We start from the raw sequence: 19197 nt of genomic DNA on the forward strand, positions 1-19197 counted from the left end.
AAATATCCATCATTATAATGACAACAAATTCTGGAAGAGATGTTAAACCTCATGCTTCACAGTTTAAACCAATCTCTAATAATAAGAGAATGGGATGGACTGAACATGATGGGATATTATCCTACATCTTAATATGAGATTTCTTGCAGTTTCCTCTGATACCTGGTACAGGCCACAGTCAGAGACAGGATACTAGACTAGATGGGACCACCGATCTGATCCAGAACGGCAATTCCTATATTTCTATAGTTGAACTAGAGCGTATCTTTTAGAATGACATCCAATCTTGAAACAAGTCCCTCAGCCTTTGCCTTCTGCAAGTGATTATCAAAATACAAAACCTCACGAAAGTCAAATTTCATTTTGAAATTATTACAGTTCCAATGCAATGTTTTTCATCTAAATAAGTTTTATGAATCTCCTGTCTGAACCTTTATTTGAAACCTAAATGATCTAATTATAATCCTGAATTTTTTTCCTCTACTGCAAGATGAATCCCAGTGATGCTCCTGGCATAACAAAAAGACACTGCATCCCTGCAGGGTAGGAAGAATGTTATGGGCCCAGGAATATAGAAAATCCAGTTAGTTATTTTCCTATTCATTCAGTTGTATCTTGTCCCATCTTGCTGTCCAGATTTCAATTTCAATCCTTAATGACAAAGAATATTGTCCTTAATGAGTGGTACCCATGAAGTTTAGGATTTATTCATTCAAGACTGAAGGTGCCACATTACTGGCTATTTGGCATAAGCAACCAGAGCATTCCATCAGAACAATGCTGGAACACTTGATTTCACAGAAACATGTATCTTAACCACAGAATATTAATGAAATATACAATTATTAGTTTCCCCTTATTTGATACATTTTGTTTATCTTGTTGGATGGCAAGACTGGGCCCCTCATATTTGAGAGTGAGGGTCTGTGGTCAGATCATTATGACCCCAAATCAAGAAAATCGTCCCATTTAGGACAGCATTTAAGCACATACTTAAGTCCCATTACGTCAATGAAACTAAGCATGTGCTTAAAAATCAGTCATGTGATTAACTGCGGCCCTGAATGGGAATAGACTTGAGCACATGCTTAAGTGTTTTTCTGAATCAGGTGCTATCTGCATGGTCAAGAATTACAGATTAATGGTCAAGAATGTTGAATCAACTTTTGCCAGCACCAGTCTCCCCATAAGCTCAGATGAAGCACCCAAATTTCCTGAATGCTCACCTGAAGAATGATCTGGTGACAGGAACTGAGTGGATTTTTCAGTCTGATCCAAATAGGATTTCAAGCAGAAAAAAAAACCAAAAAACCAAAACCAAAATACCCCAACAACCCTGTTCCCGACCAATGGTCCTGAGATACTGTGCTGCAGCATCACAAATCCAGAGCCAGAAAAGGGTGAGGGGAGGTAGACAAGTACATATGTTGAGGCTTGGGGAACTGCTGATCAGGCAAAACCAGTCACTTATGACTGACCTAATATGTTTCATTGCATCCACTTCTCAATTGCTGGGGCTAACAAGTTGTTGTCATGACTGAGCATTTTTTGGTTTCCAGTGGGATGAGGATGAAAACAGCCGTACTAATAGCTGCTTATTTTATTAGGAGTCTTTTGTAGTATTGAGACATCTGAACCCAGAGCCAGGAGTAAGTAAGCAATGGTAAGTAGTAAGTACATTTAGATGGGCTTTTACTGGTTGATAGATATGCCTGAAGAGGCAGATGTTGGTGTTGTCAAGTCAAAAACCATTTTGTTTTAAGACATCAACTACACTGATGACATAACCCTGTTGGTCAGTTTTGTAAATCACCAAAGCCGATGGCCAATCTGGTTGGGCAGAATTGGTAGGGTTATTATATATATTGGGCATTACTATCAAGCAGCCTCCTACTCTAGGTAACAACCAGCTCAATATTAGCCTGTCTAGATGGGTTACAGAGCAAGCAGAACTATCAAATACTTGGAAAGTGTCACACACAGAGCTGGAGGATGCTTGAAAGATGTGGCTGCTCATATAGTAGCAGCCACTGCCAAATTCTGGGCCCTTTGGTGGCCTCTGTGGAGATGTCAGGACATCAACCTTGCTACAAAGCTGCAGATTTACAGAACCATAGTTATACCAACTTCATTATATGCTAGTTAAATGTGAACATTGAGGTAAGCTGAAGAGCAGCAGATTGACATTTTTGATTCTCATCCTCATCAGCTGCTCCACATTAAGTGACAGGACAAAATCCGCAATAAGGCTATTAATAGCCAAATATTAATAGCCAGTAAGTGCCTCCATCAGGCCTGTTTCAATTTCAGCAGCTTTATTGGTATTGACATATTAGTATTAGTAGCAGGGAAGACCAACAGATTACAATGTGTGTTCACTGAGGAATGCTACTACACAGTTGCTGATCACATGGTTGCCAAATGCTTTGGTGGCATGATAAAATTGGCAATGAAGGACACATACCAAACATCCAACTAGATTGTCTTAAGGACCTAGCCAGAGATTGATCTGGGTGGTGCTTGACCTGCAAGGAGGCTACATCTCTTTGGGATTTGTCTTGATGATTACCAAGTAGGAAGTGAGGCATCCACTGTCTGCCCCAGTTTGAAGGATTACAGTTAGGAGAAATTATCTCATTTGATAGAACCTTGATATGGCACAAAAAGTGCTAACAAAATTTGCAGGTGATACAAAGTTGGAAGGTATTGTCAATATAAAGGAGGACCAGAATATCATACAAGAAGATCTGGATGACCTTGAAAAGTGAAATAATAGAAATGGGATGAAATTTTATAGTACAAAGTGCAAGGTCATGCACCTAAGGACTAACAAAAATATTTTTTGCTATAAACTGGGGACTTAGTTGGAAGTGACACAGTAGGAGAAAGACCTGGGTGTACTGGTTGATCACAGGATGACTATGAGCAGTCAATGTGATGTGTCTATGAAAAAGGCTAATGCAATCCTAACTAATGCACCAGGCAAGGTATTTCCAGTAGAGACAGGAAAGTGTTAGTACAATTATACAAGGCACTGGTGAGATTTTATCTGGAATACTGTGTATAATTCTGGTCTCCCATGTTTAAAAAAGACGAATTCAAACTGGAACAGGTGCAGAGAAGGACTACTAGGATGATCGGAAGAATAGAAAACCTATTTTATGAGAGGAGATTCAAAGAGCTTGGCTTGTTCAGCCTAACCAAAAGAAGGCTGAGGGGAGATACGAGGATGATATGAGGGGAGAGGCTAAATGATCACCATATTTAGGATTGGGAAGGAATTTTCCATCAGTCAGATTGGCAGGTTTTTTGCTTTCCTCTGCAGCATGGGGGATAGGTCACTTGCAGGTTTAAACTAGATAAATGGTGGATTTTCTGTAACTTGAAGTCTTTAAAACATTATTTGAGCGCTTCAGTAACTCAGCAGAGGTAAAGAGTCTATTACGGGTGTAGGTGGGTGCAGTTCTGTGGCCAGCAATATGCAGGAGGTCAGATTAGGTGATCATGATGGTGCCTTCTGGCCTTAAAATTTTATGAGTCTATGAGATTAAGTGTGATAAAAGATGGCTGAATGGGATTTACTGCTGGGTTAAGGGGAGTTTTCTGACTATGTTAATTTGCTCAGTAAGAGATGAAACCATTAACTATATCAGAATTGAAAGGAACAGAATTCATATTCATTCATAAGAACATAAAAATGGCCAGACCAATGGTTCTTCTAGCTCAATGTCCTGTCTTCCGACAGTGGCCAATGCCAGATGCTTCAGAGGGAATGAACAGAACAGGACAATCCCCTGTTGTCCAGTCTGAGCATCTGGCAGTCCGAGGCTTAGGGACACTGTAGCAGGGTGGACCCCTGCTCCTGTCCTGAAGGGGTTAAAAACAGCCCTGGGAAGGGGCTGTGGCTGGAGAAAGCAGCCTTTAGGCTGGGCTGATTGGGGAAGTGGCTGCAGCTGGGGCCACGCCCCAAACTGGGCAATGGGTCCTCATAAGAAGGCCAGAGGAGTTAGAAGCAGTCAGTCTCTCTCTAGCTGTAGAGGAGATGGGCCTGGCTGCCGGGAGCTAGAGACAAAGTACCTGAGGGGAGCAGGGCTGAGGACAGGCTGAGGAGCAGGGAGCTCTAGCCTAGAAAACACCAGGCTGAGGCCTAGCATTAGGCTAAAAGGTACTGGGGGTTGCAGAGGGCAGCCCAGGGGTAGGCTAGGGCAGCAGGTCCAAACTCCGTTGCCTATGATGAGTGGCTGATACTACAGTCTGCCCCAGTGAACGAGGGCAAGATGGAAACTGGGCAGTAGCCATATACTGAGGCAAAGTGGGGATAGAGGGTGGGGGTCCCCTGGGAAGGGGAAGCCCTCAGAGAAAGGGGTGACTGCTTGGGGGCAGCACTCCACATAAAAGGGCACTGGGACCAGGGAGGGACACGGGGCCAGAGAACAGGTGGATCACTGGCCTGCAGAGGGCGCTCCGGAGCTGGAACCGAGCTAATTCCCAGAAGTAACCAGCAGGAGGCACCGCAGGGGTGAGTCCGCACGTCTACAGACACCCAGAGCATGGGGTTACATTAGTGACCATCTTGCGTAATAACATGGGGTTGCATCCCTGATTGAATATCCATTATCCCATGGTGGCACTGCCAATGCGCTTTTGTTTTGCCATAAATATCCAATATTTATCTACGTGTATATGTCTTAAGAAAGTATTTGTAATGTTTTGGTGAGAGACCCTTTGGAACAACTTTGTAAATGTGATATGTGCCTTGATTTTTTTTTTAAACTCCAAGTTCAATTAAATGTATACAGCACTTTGAAAAAGTTACTAATTGCATCTTATTAGAGCTTGTTCTACCTAATAAGTTCCCAGTTGGAATTCAGCAATTATGAACTAAAGGGATCCCCAAAAGCACCTGTTTTACACTTGAAAGCTCAGAATTATTGCTGTATGGTAACACTTTCTGATATGCAACATTAGCCATGAAGGAACTGTGCAATAACATTTCTGTTATCTTGAATGGCAACAGAAGACGCAGAATTTACATTACTTTAGTTGGACTGTAGATACAATATAAATATTCACTAGAACTTCAACACATGGTTATACATAATTATATGCAAAATAGTATTACAGGAATATTCACCCACCTGCACTTTCAGATCCTTGGAAGAAAGGCATTGCAGATAAAAAACTATTACTACATTGTGCTTGACAATATTTTTCTGATACCATCCAATTAATAATCTACTGATAGTTTGGAATAGGATATTCTTAATTTTAAGGTATTTAAATAGTGTACTCAGAGATACAGACTGTTTTAAATTTGCTTTCAAAAAGTGTAAACAAATTTGGATTTGTTTTTCTTAGTAGAAAACCACAATTAAAAAAAAATCCATGTAATATCTTAAGAATTTTAGTGAGTCTTCCAATGTTCATTTATGTTTTGCTTTTTATTAAAAACAAATACAAACTAAAACTGAGCTGAAGAAATGCTAGAAAAAATATTTCACCTCTGAGTTCTTGTTTGAGTTACATTCTGTTATCTTAACAGTCCACTCATTTAAAAAATGAACAAACAGCACTCTAATCATTCAACCATTTAATTTTTTTCCACATGCATATTAGAAAGAAACGTCTGATATTATTCACTGAAATGTAATACTGAAGAACCTGTTTCTTATCTTCAACATTTTTTACATTCACTATTTTCATGGAAGAAGTTTTACTGTGATTATGAGAGTAATTTAGGACTTCCCACAGCTAAAAGGTTATTTTTATTTTCAAATTTAGAATGCAATCATTATCTCCATACAAGAGTTAAGATCTTTTAAATTAGTGTTTCCCAATCCAGGGGCTGGGGCAAAGTAGTACAGGGAAGTCAAGACACAGAGGAGAAGAGCAGTAGGGAACAAGAATTTTAACAACCCTGGATATGTTCCACCGTTCAAATTATACATCTCTACCCCGATATAACACAACTCGATATAACATGGATTCGGATATAATGCGTAAAATGGCACTCCGGGGGGCGGGGCTGCACGCTCCGGTGGATCAAAGCAAGTTCAATGTAACGCGGTTTCACCTATAACACGGTAAGATTTTTGGCTCCCGAGGACAGCGTTATATCAAGGTAGAGGTGTACTTATTTGTTTGTTTATAGTAGCACTCACAATGGGCTTTATACTTTCCAAAAAGAAAATACAGTCACTTTCCTGAACAGCTCACAATCTAAAGATAGACAGAAATGGACCCGGCTTAGCAGGAATGAATATAACATGTAGGATGGTAAAGATGGTGCTTGGCAAAATAAGATTGAGCTACAAAACAAACATAAATATTACTTTCGGTATTAAATCAGCAGAATTCTCTGTAATAATGTAAAGACTTTTCAGAAGGACTTAACTCTGGCACATGATAGGGGGCCTTCTGAAGGCTCATGAAGGCTAAAGGGGGAAGCATGAAAGAATGGAAAAACACAGAAAGGTTTATGTAAGAAGCTGAAAATGGACAGACAAGGCTGGCATCGTTGGGGGAGCAAAAGGAATGGGGAAGAGGCTATGTGAAATGAGAGGGGGGGATAGGTAGGGAGTAGTAGAGTTACAGAGGCTTACATCGAGCTCTGTTGAGCTGCAATTGCATATGGCCATAGGAAGCTGACAGTGGGTTCCCCCTCCACCCCATTCCAGAAAAGGGAAGTCACAAAACAAGAGAACAAAAAAGAACATGAAAATAAAACACACAAAAACAAAAAATCCAACCAGAAGATAAGAACAGGAAAGACAAAGGGATAGGTGGCGGCAACTATGCAGCACGATGGTATAAGGGGACAACAGCCTACCCGTAACAGGGAAAATGTTGAGAACCATTGTTCTAAGAAGTCTGTTATCAAGCAAACCAGAGCAAAAACCTCCCTGTTTGAAGCAGATTGTCTTTGCCATTTTGCAAATGCTCTGAGTGTACATGACATTATGCAGATGACAAGACTAGTAGAGGTGATGGACAGGCAAGAAGAAATATTCCTTCCACTTTGCAGTGAAGAAGACAAACCAAGAGTATCCAGTGAAATTTAAAAGTAAATCATGAAAGACTTCATTGTTTTATTTTGGGGAAAAAAATGAAAAATAGGTCATTTTTTACCCTCAATTTTCATTCCCTACCCCCCAATCTCCATAAAAAAAGAACATGTTGAAATATATTAGTCCTTAGTCATATGGTGGTAAACCAAACAGTTCTGGTTCAAAGTCCTCCATAGATTTCAGCACTAGATTTGCTTCCTTTGTAAGATCTTGATTCAAATTTTCATCTGGAATCATAACCACTTGCATCCCAGCTGCCAATGCTGCTTGCACTCCAAGTGGAGAATCTTCAAACACAAGACACTGAAAAATGAGAAAATAAAGACATAAAGGTTAAAATGTTGTAATTACTTGTATGATCACAAGAAAGGATGGCACATTATATACAGGATCACATGCAAGTCACTTTCTTGAGTTGAGTAAATGAAGCATCTATAGGGCCTGTTTGTGTACCACAGAAGTCAGTGAAAGTTTTCTAATTGGTATCAATGAATGCCAATTGATCCCATAATGCTGAAGAACAGCTGGTCATAACGTAAATGGTTTTCAGTGCAGTTTAGTAATGTATTCTAGAGAACTGGTGGAAAACTTAACATTTTCTACTCCACAAAGCATCTGGCAGCAACTGACATGCATATTGTCAATACAATAAATACAGTAGGACCTCAGAGTTAGGAATACCAGAGTTACGAACTAACCAGTCAACCACACACCTTATTTCAAAGCGGAAGTACGCAATCAGGAAGCAGCAACAAAAAAAACCAAATCAACCAAACAAACAAAAAAGCAAATACAGTACAGTACTGTGTTAAATGTAAACTACTAAAAAATAAAGGGAAAGGTAAGGAAACTGTTACTGTGCTTGTTTCATTTAAATTAAGATGTGTGATAAACTCAGGACAGATAGCTGCAAGGGAGAAGTAGGAATCAGTAACAGAAGGTTAAAAGGCCCTCCTCCTTATCAACTGAGAGGCAACCACAGGTCAATCAGGTTCAGCTGGGAAAGGTTACCAAGGTAGTAAATTAGAATCAGCTGAGGGGGGAGCTACGTGAGGTTAATTGGGACCAGCTGATTCCAACTTGGGGCTGCCTGAGACCTTTTTAAACCCTTCCCTGTGGAAGGAAGGGGAGGAGAGTAGAGAGAGAAGAAGCCCTGCTGCCAGGAGTGCAGGAGCAGAAAAACAGCGAGACCCTCCAGGAGGAGAGGCCGTATTTTCTCCCACAAGGGGGATAAGAATTCACTAACCAGGACTAGTGGAGATACAGGGAGCAAATTTCCCTTGTGTCCCAAGGGGGACCGCATTACCTGAGCCTGTCTCACCAGGGCTGAAAGCAGCAGAGACTGGGGAGATTGAGGAGGTGCCTTGCCACACGTGGTGTCAGGAGTGGGATAAGAGTGAGACTTCGTGGCACGTCATCTCGGGGCAGGGTAAAGCACCCCCCAACCCAGAGAAAAAAACCACAAACAAACCCAAAATGGAGGATGTAGTAAAGGCATTGTTGCAGGCCACTGCGGTCCAACAAGAAGCTACCAGGGTGCAGATAGCTGCCCAGCAGGAGGCACTGAGAGTACAGCAGGAGACAAATCAACTACTGATGAGCCAGGCGGCTCAGGATCGAGCCACTCTGCATGAGGTTGTGAACCAGTTAAAAGCCCTGACCACCCTAGCGCACGGCCCCCCTGGGACTCGGCCCCTGTGGGCAAGTCACTACTTACAGAAGATGACGATGGATGATGACGTGGAGGCATACCTCTTTGTGTTTGAGAGAACAGCCTGGCGGGAGGCCTGGCCCCAAGACCAGTGGGCCAGTATTCTGGCTCCTTTTCTGTGTGGGGAGGCACAGAAAGCATATTTTGACATGACAACTGAAGCAGCTTCAGATTACTCCCAGCTAAAGGCGGAGGTCCTAGCGAGGTCTGGCGTGATGACAGCTGTAAGGGCACAACGGTTCCATGAGTGGAAATACCGGGTCAACAAAGCCCCGAGGTCTCAGCTCTTTGACTTGATATATCTAGCCAGGAAGTGGCTGCGCCCTGAGACCCACCGGCCGGAGGAAATCATGGAAACCATGGTGCTGGACAGGTACATGAGAGGGCTACCGCCGGACATATGAGGATGGGTCAGTCAAAATGATTCCTCCTCCTATGATGAGCTAGTTGCCCTCGTAGAGAGACATCTAGCAGCGCAGGAACTTTCTCGGACCACCGGGGAAGGGAGGCGCCAGAATAGGAGGCAAGTCCATGTACCAAGGGCTCGAGTTGCTGTAGCTCCGGGCCGAACTCTGGAGGGGAGGAAGGAGGCCAAAGAGCAGCCAGAGTACTCGGAGGGACTCGGGGACTGGGAGAGAAAGACTCGGGGGGTAACGCCTCACAGCCCGAAAATTAGGGGGCTGCCCCGAGCAGGATACCGATGTTATGCATGTGGAGAGATAGGGCATATAGCTGCCCAATGCCCAAACCGAGAGGAGCCCATGCAATGCGACCTGGGAAATCTGGAAGAGCCATGTGACCTGATAAATCTAGTAGGGGTAGCGATGGTCCCTCATAGATATACTATGTCAGTTAAAATGAATGGCATGAAGACCACCGCATTAGTAGACTCAGGAAGCGCAGTCACGCTGGTCTCGGGGAAGCTGGTCGGGTATGATCAACCATCCCGGGCCAAGTGCACAGGGATATCCTGTGTCCATGGGGACATCAATTACTACCCGACCATCCCAGTAAAAATGGAGGTCCTGGGGAACCCCACTAAGGTGATGGTGGGGGTGGTCCCAAAACTCCCCTACCCAGTCCTCATAGGACGAGACTTCCCAGGGTTCGGCAGTCTACTTCCTGGAGGGGAGTCAGAAGGTGGTAATGACCCAGAGAGCAATGGGATGGCCTCGATAGTTAGTGACCCCCCGGCCTTCCATGAGTTTGCCCAGGATTTATTCTCGCCTCCTGGGAAACCCAGGAAGACTCGGCGAGAAAGGAGGGCAGATAAAAGGAGAGGAACAAGAATCCTGACCCAGAACCAGAAGCCTATACTCGTAGGGGAAAAAGTTGGTCGGACTGACAAGGAAACTAGGCAGGAGGCTGGGAGGCCAGCAGCTGGGCCCAGTTCCCCAGGGACCTCCCTCGAGGGGGAAGGGGAAGTAGAACCCCCTGAGTTTGGGCAAATTTGGCCTTCATTAGAGAATTTTGGGCTGGATCAGGCCAATGATCCAGTATATAATAATATTCGCAAAGAAGTAGTTGAGGTGAATGGGGTCCCTGTGGAGGGAAGAGCCAAGGGCCCAGGGCCATATTATGTGATCAAGAAGGATCTGCTATACAGGGTAGTCTGTATCCAAGAGCAGGTCGTGGAACAACTCCTAGTACCACAGAAACATCAGAGGGGAGTGATGGAGCTAGCCCACAGCCATTTGTTCGGGGGCCATCTGGGAATAGATAAAACCCTGGATCGAATTCTGCAGAGGTTTTTTTGGCCTGGAATATATGCGGCGGTCTGAAGATATTGTGCCTCTTGTCCGGAATGCCAATTACATGGGCCTCGACCACGCCTAAGGGCACCTTTGGTACCTCTGCCGATTATTGACGTCCCCTTTGAGCGAATAGCTATGGACCTAGTAGGGCCGCTGGAAAAATCGGCCCGAGGCCATCAGCACATACTGGTGATGATAGACTATGCCACCCGGTACCCCGAGGCCCCTACGGAACACTACGTCCAAGATCATAGCTAAAGAATTAATTCAGATTTTTGCTAGAGTGGGAATACCTAAAGAGATTCTGACGGACCAAGGGACTCCCTTTATGTCTAAATTAATGAAGGACCTATGTGCCATGCTCCACATACGGACCCTAAGGACATCAGTCTATCATCCGCAGACAGATGGCCTCGTCGAACGTTTTAATAGAATATTGAAGAACATGATATGAAAGGTGGTGAGCCGGGATGGGAAAAACTGGGACACCCTGTTACCGTACCTAATGTTTGCGATAAGGGAGGTACCACAAACTTCAACTGGGTTCTCCCCATTTGAACTGTTATATGGTCGCCACCCACGTGGCATACTGGACATTGCCAAGGAAAGTTGGGAAGAACAGCCGAACCCAGGGAAAAACCTCATCGAGCATGTGTTGCAGATGAAAGACAGGATAGCCCAGTCACCCCCATAGTGCGGGAACACATGGAAAGGGCACAAGGGGCCCAACAAACATACTACAACCGCCAGGCGACGATCTGAAAATTCCAGGTGGGAGATCGGGTAATGGTGCTTGTACCCACAGCGGAGAGCAAGCTCCTGGCCAGATGGCAGGGGCATATGAGATAATAGAAGCCATTGGAGATGTCGATTACAAGGTCCGACAGCCTGGACGCCAAAAGTTGGAGCAAATCTATCATGTAAACCTGCTGAAACCTTGGCAAGACAGAGAAGCTCATGTGGTCACTCTAGGGTCACCTCCTCCCGAGAGCAACCCACCTGGCCAAGTGAGAATATCCCCAGAATTGACCCCTGACCAACGATCTGAGGTGATCACATGATCAAGCGCAACCGGGACGTATTCTCGGAAAAGCCAGGCAGGACTACGGAGGTTCACCATCACATCCTCACAGAGCCTGGAGTGAAGGTGAATGTCAAGCCATACCGGGTCCTGGAGGCGAAAAGAGAAGAGATCAAAACAGAAGTCAGGAAAATGTTGAAGTTAGGAGTTATTGAAGAGTCACATAGCCAATGGTCAAGCCCAGTGGTCCTTGTACCTAAACCGGACAGCAGTACGAGATTTTGCAATGACTTCTAAAAACTGAATGAGGTGTCTCAATTTGATGCGTACCCTATACCCCGGGTAGATGAGTTAATTGACCGACTGGGGAAAGTATGATTTTTGTCCACCCTTGACCTGACTAAGGGTTATTGGCAAATTCCCTTGGCCAAGGCCGACAAAGAGAAGACAGCCTTCGCAACACCAGAGGGACTGTATCAATACACAGTCCTCCCTTTTGGTTTACATGGGGCTCCGGCAACCTTCCAACGGCTCATGGACAAACCGTTGCGTTCACATGGCAAGTATGCAGCCGCCTATCTTGATGATGTCATCATACATAGTCCAGATTGGAAGACGCACTTGGGAAAGGTGGAAGCAGTCCTCGACACCTTGAGGAAGGCGGGGCTGACTGCAAATCCCTCCAAATGTGCAACTGGGCTAGCAGAAGCCAAGTACCTGGGGTATATAGTGGGGAGAGGCGTGGTGAAGCCCCAACTCAACAAGTTAGAGGCAATTCAGAATTGGCCCCGACCAGTCCGGAAGAAACAAGTCAGAGCATTCCTGGGGCTGGTTGGGTACTACAAGCGGGTCATCCCCCACTTCGCCACCAGGGCATGCCCGCTAACAGACCTAACAAAAGCCCGTGGTCTGGACATAGTAAGATGGTCTAGTGCGGCTGAGGAGGCTTTTGCAGATCTGCGGACCGCCCTCTCCACTGACCCAGTGCTGGTATCTCCAGACTGGGAGAAAGAGTTTATCCTGCAAACGGATGCCTCTGAGGTTGGATTGGGAGCGGTTCTTTCCCAAATGGTTGGAGCAGAAGAACACCCAGTCCTGTTCCTCAGTAGGAAACTCCTGCCCAGGGAACGTAAATATGCCATAGTAGCAAAGGAATGCCTGGCCATGAAGTGGGCCGTAGAAAGCCTTCGCTACTACCTACTCGGACGGAGGTTTACCCTTGTCACAGACCATGCCCCTCTGAAGTGGATGCACCAAAACAAAGAGAAAAATGCGAGAGTGACAAAGTGGTTCCTGTCGCTACAGCCCTTCCACTTCAGAGTACAACATAGGTCCGGAATAAAGCATGGCAACGCGGATGGCCTTTCAAGGGTGCAGTGTTTGCCGACCCAAGTAGCCCAACCCTGTAGTGTTGAGCGGGGGGGGGGGAATATGTGATAAACTCAGGACAGATAGCTGCAAGGGAGGGATAGGAATCAGTAACAGAAGGTTAAAAGGCCCTCCTCCTTATCAACTGAGGCAACCACAGGTCAATCAGGTTCAGCTGGGAAAGGTTACCAAGGTAGTAAATTAGAATCAGCTGAGGGGGGAGCTACGTGAGGTTAATTGGGACCAGCTGATTCCAACTTGGGGCTGCCTGAGACCTTTTTAAACCCTTCCCTGTGGAAGGAAGGGGAGGAGAGTAGAGAGAGAAGAAGCCCTGCTGCCAGGAGTACAGGAGCAGAAAAACAGCGAGACCCTCCAGGAGGAGAGGCCGTACTTTCTCCCACAAGGGGGGTAAGAATTCACTAACCAGGACTAGTGGAGATACAGGGAGCAAATTTCCCTTGTGTCCCAAGGGGGACCGTATTACCTGAGCCTGTCTCACCAGGGCTGAAAGCTGCAGAGACTGGGGAGACTGAGGAGGTGCCTTGCCACAGATGGTTAAAAGCAGCATTTGTCTTCTGCATAGTTAAGTTTCAAAGCTGTATTAAGTTAATGTTTATTTGTAAACTTTTGAAAGAACCATAACATTTTGTTTGGAGTTATGAACATTTCAGAGTTACGAACAACCTCCATTCCCAAGCTATTCATAATTCTGAGGTTCTCCTGTAGCTATATTGTATTCTCCTAAAAAAACCAAACACCACAAACTTAAATAACTCCTCCCCTTCCCTGGTATTTATGAAGTTTAGTGAGAAGAAAACTGTCGGCACAGCTTGTCTGGATACCTGTGAGCTCTCTTAGGTTCAAGAACTGTTGCAGTTTTTGGCCCACATTACTGCTTATAACAAACTGTAAACATGTGATATTCAAAATGCATGAGCCACTTAATATCTTTTCATATGTTTTGTACTTAAAACAAGTGGTTTTTTTTCATGGTTTCCAGTTTTTGGAAAGCTGGGCTCCATTCAGAATATAGCAAACAATTTAGTAACAAAAAATGAATGCATGGCTCAGGAACTTAAATGCTGCGTCTCCTGCTTAATAGATATCTCAGTTAGAGACATAATGAAATGAAAAACATTAACTGAGGCCTGATACATAAAGCCACACCACATGAAATAATTTGTATCAATGAATGTTCATATCTGTGATTCCAAAAGAATTCTGTTGTTAGTTTGTTCTGTATTTAAACCTGAAACCCAATGTGTCATATCCTGACCCCACTGAAGTCAATGGTAAAACTCTCACTGATTTCGGTGAAGCCAGGGTTTCATCATATATTTGTAGCAATAATTTATCTGAATAAGCAGTATTAGTAAACAAGACAGTTAAGACTATTTGAAAGCTTTAGAAAACCGTTAGGAGCACATATTAATATGTGCATATCTTGTGCATCTAGAAAGGTTATTTGCATATATCTGTTTATTGCTCAGCAGAGATGTTCTAAATTGATATTATAATCTCTGTTTTAATGCAGAAAGGTTTTAGATGGGAGGAGAGGTCACTCAACTTGTACAGTAACTGTGGTTCTTCGAGATGTGTTCCCATGAGTATTCCACTTCAATTATGCATGCAGCTCTTGACCCTTTGATCAGAGATTTTCTGTTAGCAGCATCTGTTTGGCAAGCATGTGTGTCCTATGCGTCTTCAGGCTGGATACTAAGGCTATATAGGAGTATGTGGGTGAACCACTCTCAGCTCCTTCTCCACCCAAACATCCCCCAAGGAGCAATCCGATGCAGAGAGAAAGGAGGGCAGGTAGTAGAGCATCCACAGGACACACATCTTGAAGAACTGCAGTTACGGCAGAAGGTGAATAACCACTTCTTCTTTGACTAGTATTCTTATGGCTACTCCACTTCATGTGATTTTCGAGCAGTATCCCTAGAATTCAAAACTGCAGAACCAAGAGCCGCATGAGACTTGACATCATGGATCAGGGCATAATGTTTCAAAAACCAGACAGTTACGTATTCTATAACTGGTGTTCTTTGAGAGGTGTTGCTCATGTCCATTCCATATTATGTGTGTGTGTGATGAAAGTTTTTCCTGCAGTGGTATCCAAAGGGGACCGGCTCTGGCACCCCTGGAGTGGCATATACATGTCGCGGTATAAGGGGCGCTTCCAGCCCTCTTCACCCTCATTTCCTTCTTGCCGGAAACTCCAACAGTGGGGAAGGAGGGCAGGTCATGGAATGGACATGAGCAACACATCACGAACAACACCAGTTATGGAAAAGGTAATGGTCTTTTCTTCTTTGAGTGCCTGCTCATGAGCATTCCATATTAAGTGACTCCCAAGCAGTACCAATGGAGGCAGGTAGAAATTCATCGGCATATAGATTGCAGCACAACTCTGCCGAACCCAGCATCATCTCTGGCATGCTGAGTGATGGCGTAACGCGCTGTGAATGTGTGAACCAAAGACCACGTCATGGCTCTGCAAATGTCCTGGATGGGAATGTATGCCAGGAAGGCCACCGAGAATGCCTGAGCTCTGGTCAAATGGGCCCTCACGATCGGTGGTGGTGGGACCTTTGCCAACTGGTAACAGGTCTGGATGCATCCTTCAAGTTGAGGGGGGCATACCAGTCTCTGGGATCCAGGGAGGGGATGATGGAGGCCAGGGAGACCATGCAGAATGTCAACTTCTTTAGGTATTTGTTGAGGTTTCGCAGGTCCATGATGGGTCTTAGGCTGCCTTTGGGACTAGAAAATACTGGGAATAGAACCCCTTCTTCCTGTACTCACGAGGAACTTCCGCCAATGCTCCAGCTGCAGCAGGCCCTTTACCTCCTGTGCGAGGAGACTTTCATGAGAAGGGTCCCTGAAGAGGGACAGGAAAGAGTGGTGGGGTGGGGGGGGTAGAAAGAAACTGGAGGGTATAACCCTGTGCCACTGTGCTGAGGACTCAATGTTCTGACGTTATAATAGTCCATGCAGGGAGAAATAAAGAAAGGCGATTGGAAAAGCATAGGGAAGAAGGATCCAGGGTACAGTCTGGTAGGTCATCCTTGGGCACACCCTCAAAATGCACACTTGCCACCTTGCCTGTTGCAGGTGGAGTTTGACTGGGCGGAGGGCTGAGGTTGGCAGCCTTGATGCCGCTTGTAGCCTCTTCTCTTTTTATGAGCAGGCTCCGGCCTAGGTTGGCTCCCATGGCCCTGGGGTAGTTGTGAGTTAAAGCATTTACGGGCTGGACCTGGGATGTAGAGCACTAGAGTTTTTAATGTGGTGTGGGAGTCCTTCAAACCGTGCAACTTTGTGTCTGTCTGTGCAGCAAACTCTTTCTGGCTGTTGAAGGGGAGCTCCTGTATGGATTGCTGGACCTCAATCGGCAAGCCAGAGAGAGTCAATCAGGTTGCCCTCCGCATGGAGATGGCTGACGCTATAGTAGGAGCCGCAGAATCCACTGCATCTGAGGCTGTCTGGATGGCTGCTCTGGCTGCAGCCCTGCCCTCCTTCCAGACCACTGAGAACTCCTTGCTGATGTCCTTGTGAAATCTATCCTCGAACCTGGCCATGGCTTGTCACACATTGAAATCATATCATCCAAGGAGAGCTTGGTGATTGGCGACTCTCAACTGGAAGCTAGAGAAAGAATAAACTTTCCTCCCAAACGGATTTAGCCTCTTGGAGTCTTTATTCTTGGGGGTTGCTCCCAGCTGTCCTTGTCTTTGTCATTTGTTAATGGCTACAACTATCAGGGAGATTGAGGCCGTGTGGGTGTCTTAAGTATTCATGACCTTTCACCGACACATAGTACTTTCACACTGCCCTTTTTGAAATAGGGGGCAGGGAGGAGGGGGTATGCCATAAGACGTTAATAATTTTAGATATCCTCTAGGACGTCGAACAATGAGTCTGATGGTTCCTCCAGCTCTTCAGCATGGATCCCCAAGTTGGAGGTGACGTGTTTCAATAGTTCCTGGTATGCCTTAGTGTCATCTTGTGGAACTGGGAAGGGGGGCAGTAATCGCCTCATCAGGAGACAAGGAGGACGAGGCTGGTAGTGTGGGCTCCACCACCTACAGTGATAGTCCTAGGGGTCCAGGTAGGCCTAAGGATGACTGTAACCAGAGTGGGGCGAGACATCGTGGCTAATGGTTTGTCCACAGTCCCTGTCACTGATCTGGGCACTTGCCCAGGCTGGGTAAAACCCCAGAGGTTCCAGGGGGACTAGGTGGCAGGCCCTGGGGCCATGGAGCAGTAGGCGGTACTGCTGATGAGGTGGTTACCAATGGTGCCAAGACTTGACCCACTGGCAAAGACTCCTGTCCGGTGCTGGGGTCCAAAGCGGGGAGGGAGGGTTTGCTCTCAGGTGACCATGAGCAGGTAGATGGGCAACTTCGCTCATTACAGTGCCGAGTACTATGGCGCGACTGGGACAGCTCTTGTTGTGATGAATCCCTTCTGCGGGTACCTGGAGACTGATAGTGTTCAGTGGATCGGCCACAGTGGTCTGGCGATCTACTCCTCCTGCTTCCTGATCAGTACCGAGACCTGGAATGGGAGCAGAGAGCCAGGTGGTGCAGCTGGGCTCCGTGGTGGGGAGCTGAGAGCCTGGAGGGGCAGTCAGGCTCTCCATGCGGAGGGAGTGGAGAGCTAAGATCCCAGAGGCAGCTGGGTTCCCAGTGGTAACTATGTGAGGAGCTGAGAGCCTAGGGTCTCAACAGCCCACATTGCCCCTCTTAAGTTGTTGGAAGCGCTCCTGGTGAAGGAAGGAAGGTGGTGTGGACATCAACCACTGTAGATCAACTGAAGTTTTTAGTGTAGGCATTCCCTGAGTGTGGCCATCACTCATAGGAATAGTCTCTTGGCAGGAAAGGCAACATTTGAAACCTGCTGAGGCAGGAATGCCCTGTCAGGAAAAAAAAAAAGTTTCCCCGAGGGCAAAGAGAGGATATAAAACATTCCCCTCACTATTTATCTAACTAACTCTAACTATAAAACTATCTTCTTATTATAAAAATATTAGAAAGTCAAGGCATGCTCAAGATGGATACGCTAGGGCTCCATTTCAGGCTGAGGAGGCTGAGAAAGAACTGAGGGCATTTAGCCTGTCCACCCCTCTATAGCCTCAGTATCCAGCATGAGGAGGAACAGGATGCATGCACAGGCCAAACAGACACTGCTAACTGAAAATCTCCAATCAAGGGCTTGAGAGGTGCATGCATACCTAAAGTGGAGCACCCATATGAACACTACTTAAGTCAGGGCCGGCTCTACTGTTTTTGCCACCCCAAGGAGCGTGCTGAATTGCTGCCACGGACGCCAGGGGCAGTCCGTGTGCCGTTAGGGCAGCACACGCATTTCCACAGCGGCAGTAATTCGGCGGCAGCTTCTCTCTTCAGCCGGAAGACAGAAGCTGCGCTGCCGCAGGCAGCTGAGCATAGAAGCTGCCGCCGAATTGCCGCTGCTGTGGAAACGTGCGTGCCGCCCTAACAGCACACAGACTGCCCCCGCCGTCCGTGGCGGCAATTCTGCGCGCTGCCTGGGGGCAAAAACACACAGAGTGCCGCCCCTTGCAGATTGCTGCCCCAAGCAACTGCTTGGAATGCTGGTGCCTGGAGCCAGCACTGACCTAAGTAGTATATTGTGGATAGTCTGTGCATAATGTTTGTGCTTTTTCCAAAGTCTTAACTTATGAGAGAAACAAAAACCACTTCAAGGATGAAAGAATTGGCCACATATACAGGAACTAGCCATGTAAAGATATTATATGTACTGGCTGTCAGAACCAAGCTAGAATCAAGATGTTTTCCTTACAGACTTAAAATTGTCTCCTTGGTGACTAAGAATCAAGACATATTTTTTGCAAACGTTAATTATCTCCTTAGTGACTTATTTTCTACCTACTAAACTCTTGGAGAAGGGAAGAGTGCAGACTATCAACACACTGAATACAAACCCACGGTATGCACTACATACCATTCTCGGGGGGAAGGGGAGAATTAATTAAAGTTCTGAATTATGCCTGAACATAGGCAAGTCAGTTTATTTACAATCTACAATGAAGAGGCCTTTGTGTGTTTGTTAAACTTTTCCATAGGGTCTAAATGATAATACATTTGAAAAGACTCGCACAGCTATTTGGAAAAAAAAAACCCAAACATAACAAAACAAATAAACAAACATGCATACATTCTTACACTGCTAACATTATCTAAGGTTTACAGGTTTGTGTGCAATTTAAGTTCAAGTAAACCTATTTACATA

At 45.5% G+C, this 19197-nt stretch overlaps 1 protein-coding gene across 1 annotated transcript in view; it reads right to left on the minus strand.

Annotated features, from left to right (window-relative positions):
- Positions 1-5573: 5573 nt before the first annotated feature.
- The window catches only part of PUDP (pseudouridine 5'-phosphatase), a 145814-nt gene continuing 132190 nt past the window's right edge, over positions 5574-19197 (minus strand). The window contains exon 4 of the mRNA XM_030572322.1: positions 5574-7370. Within this exon, the coding sequence (XP_030428182.1) occupies positions 7194-7370 (177 nt within the window). The 3' untranslated portion in view covers positions 5574-7193. The remainder of the gene's footprint in view (positions 7371-19197) is intronic.

The sequence above is a fragment of the Gopherus evgoodei genome, chromosome 1, assembly GCF_007399415.2.
Source record: "Gopherus evgoodei ecotype Sinaloan lineage chromosome 1, rGopEvg1_v1.p, whole genome shotgun sequence".
In the NCBI taxonomy this organism is placed as follows: Eukaryota; Metazoa; Chordata; order Testudines; family Testudinidae; genus Gopherus; species Gopherus evgoodei.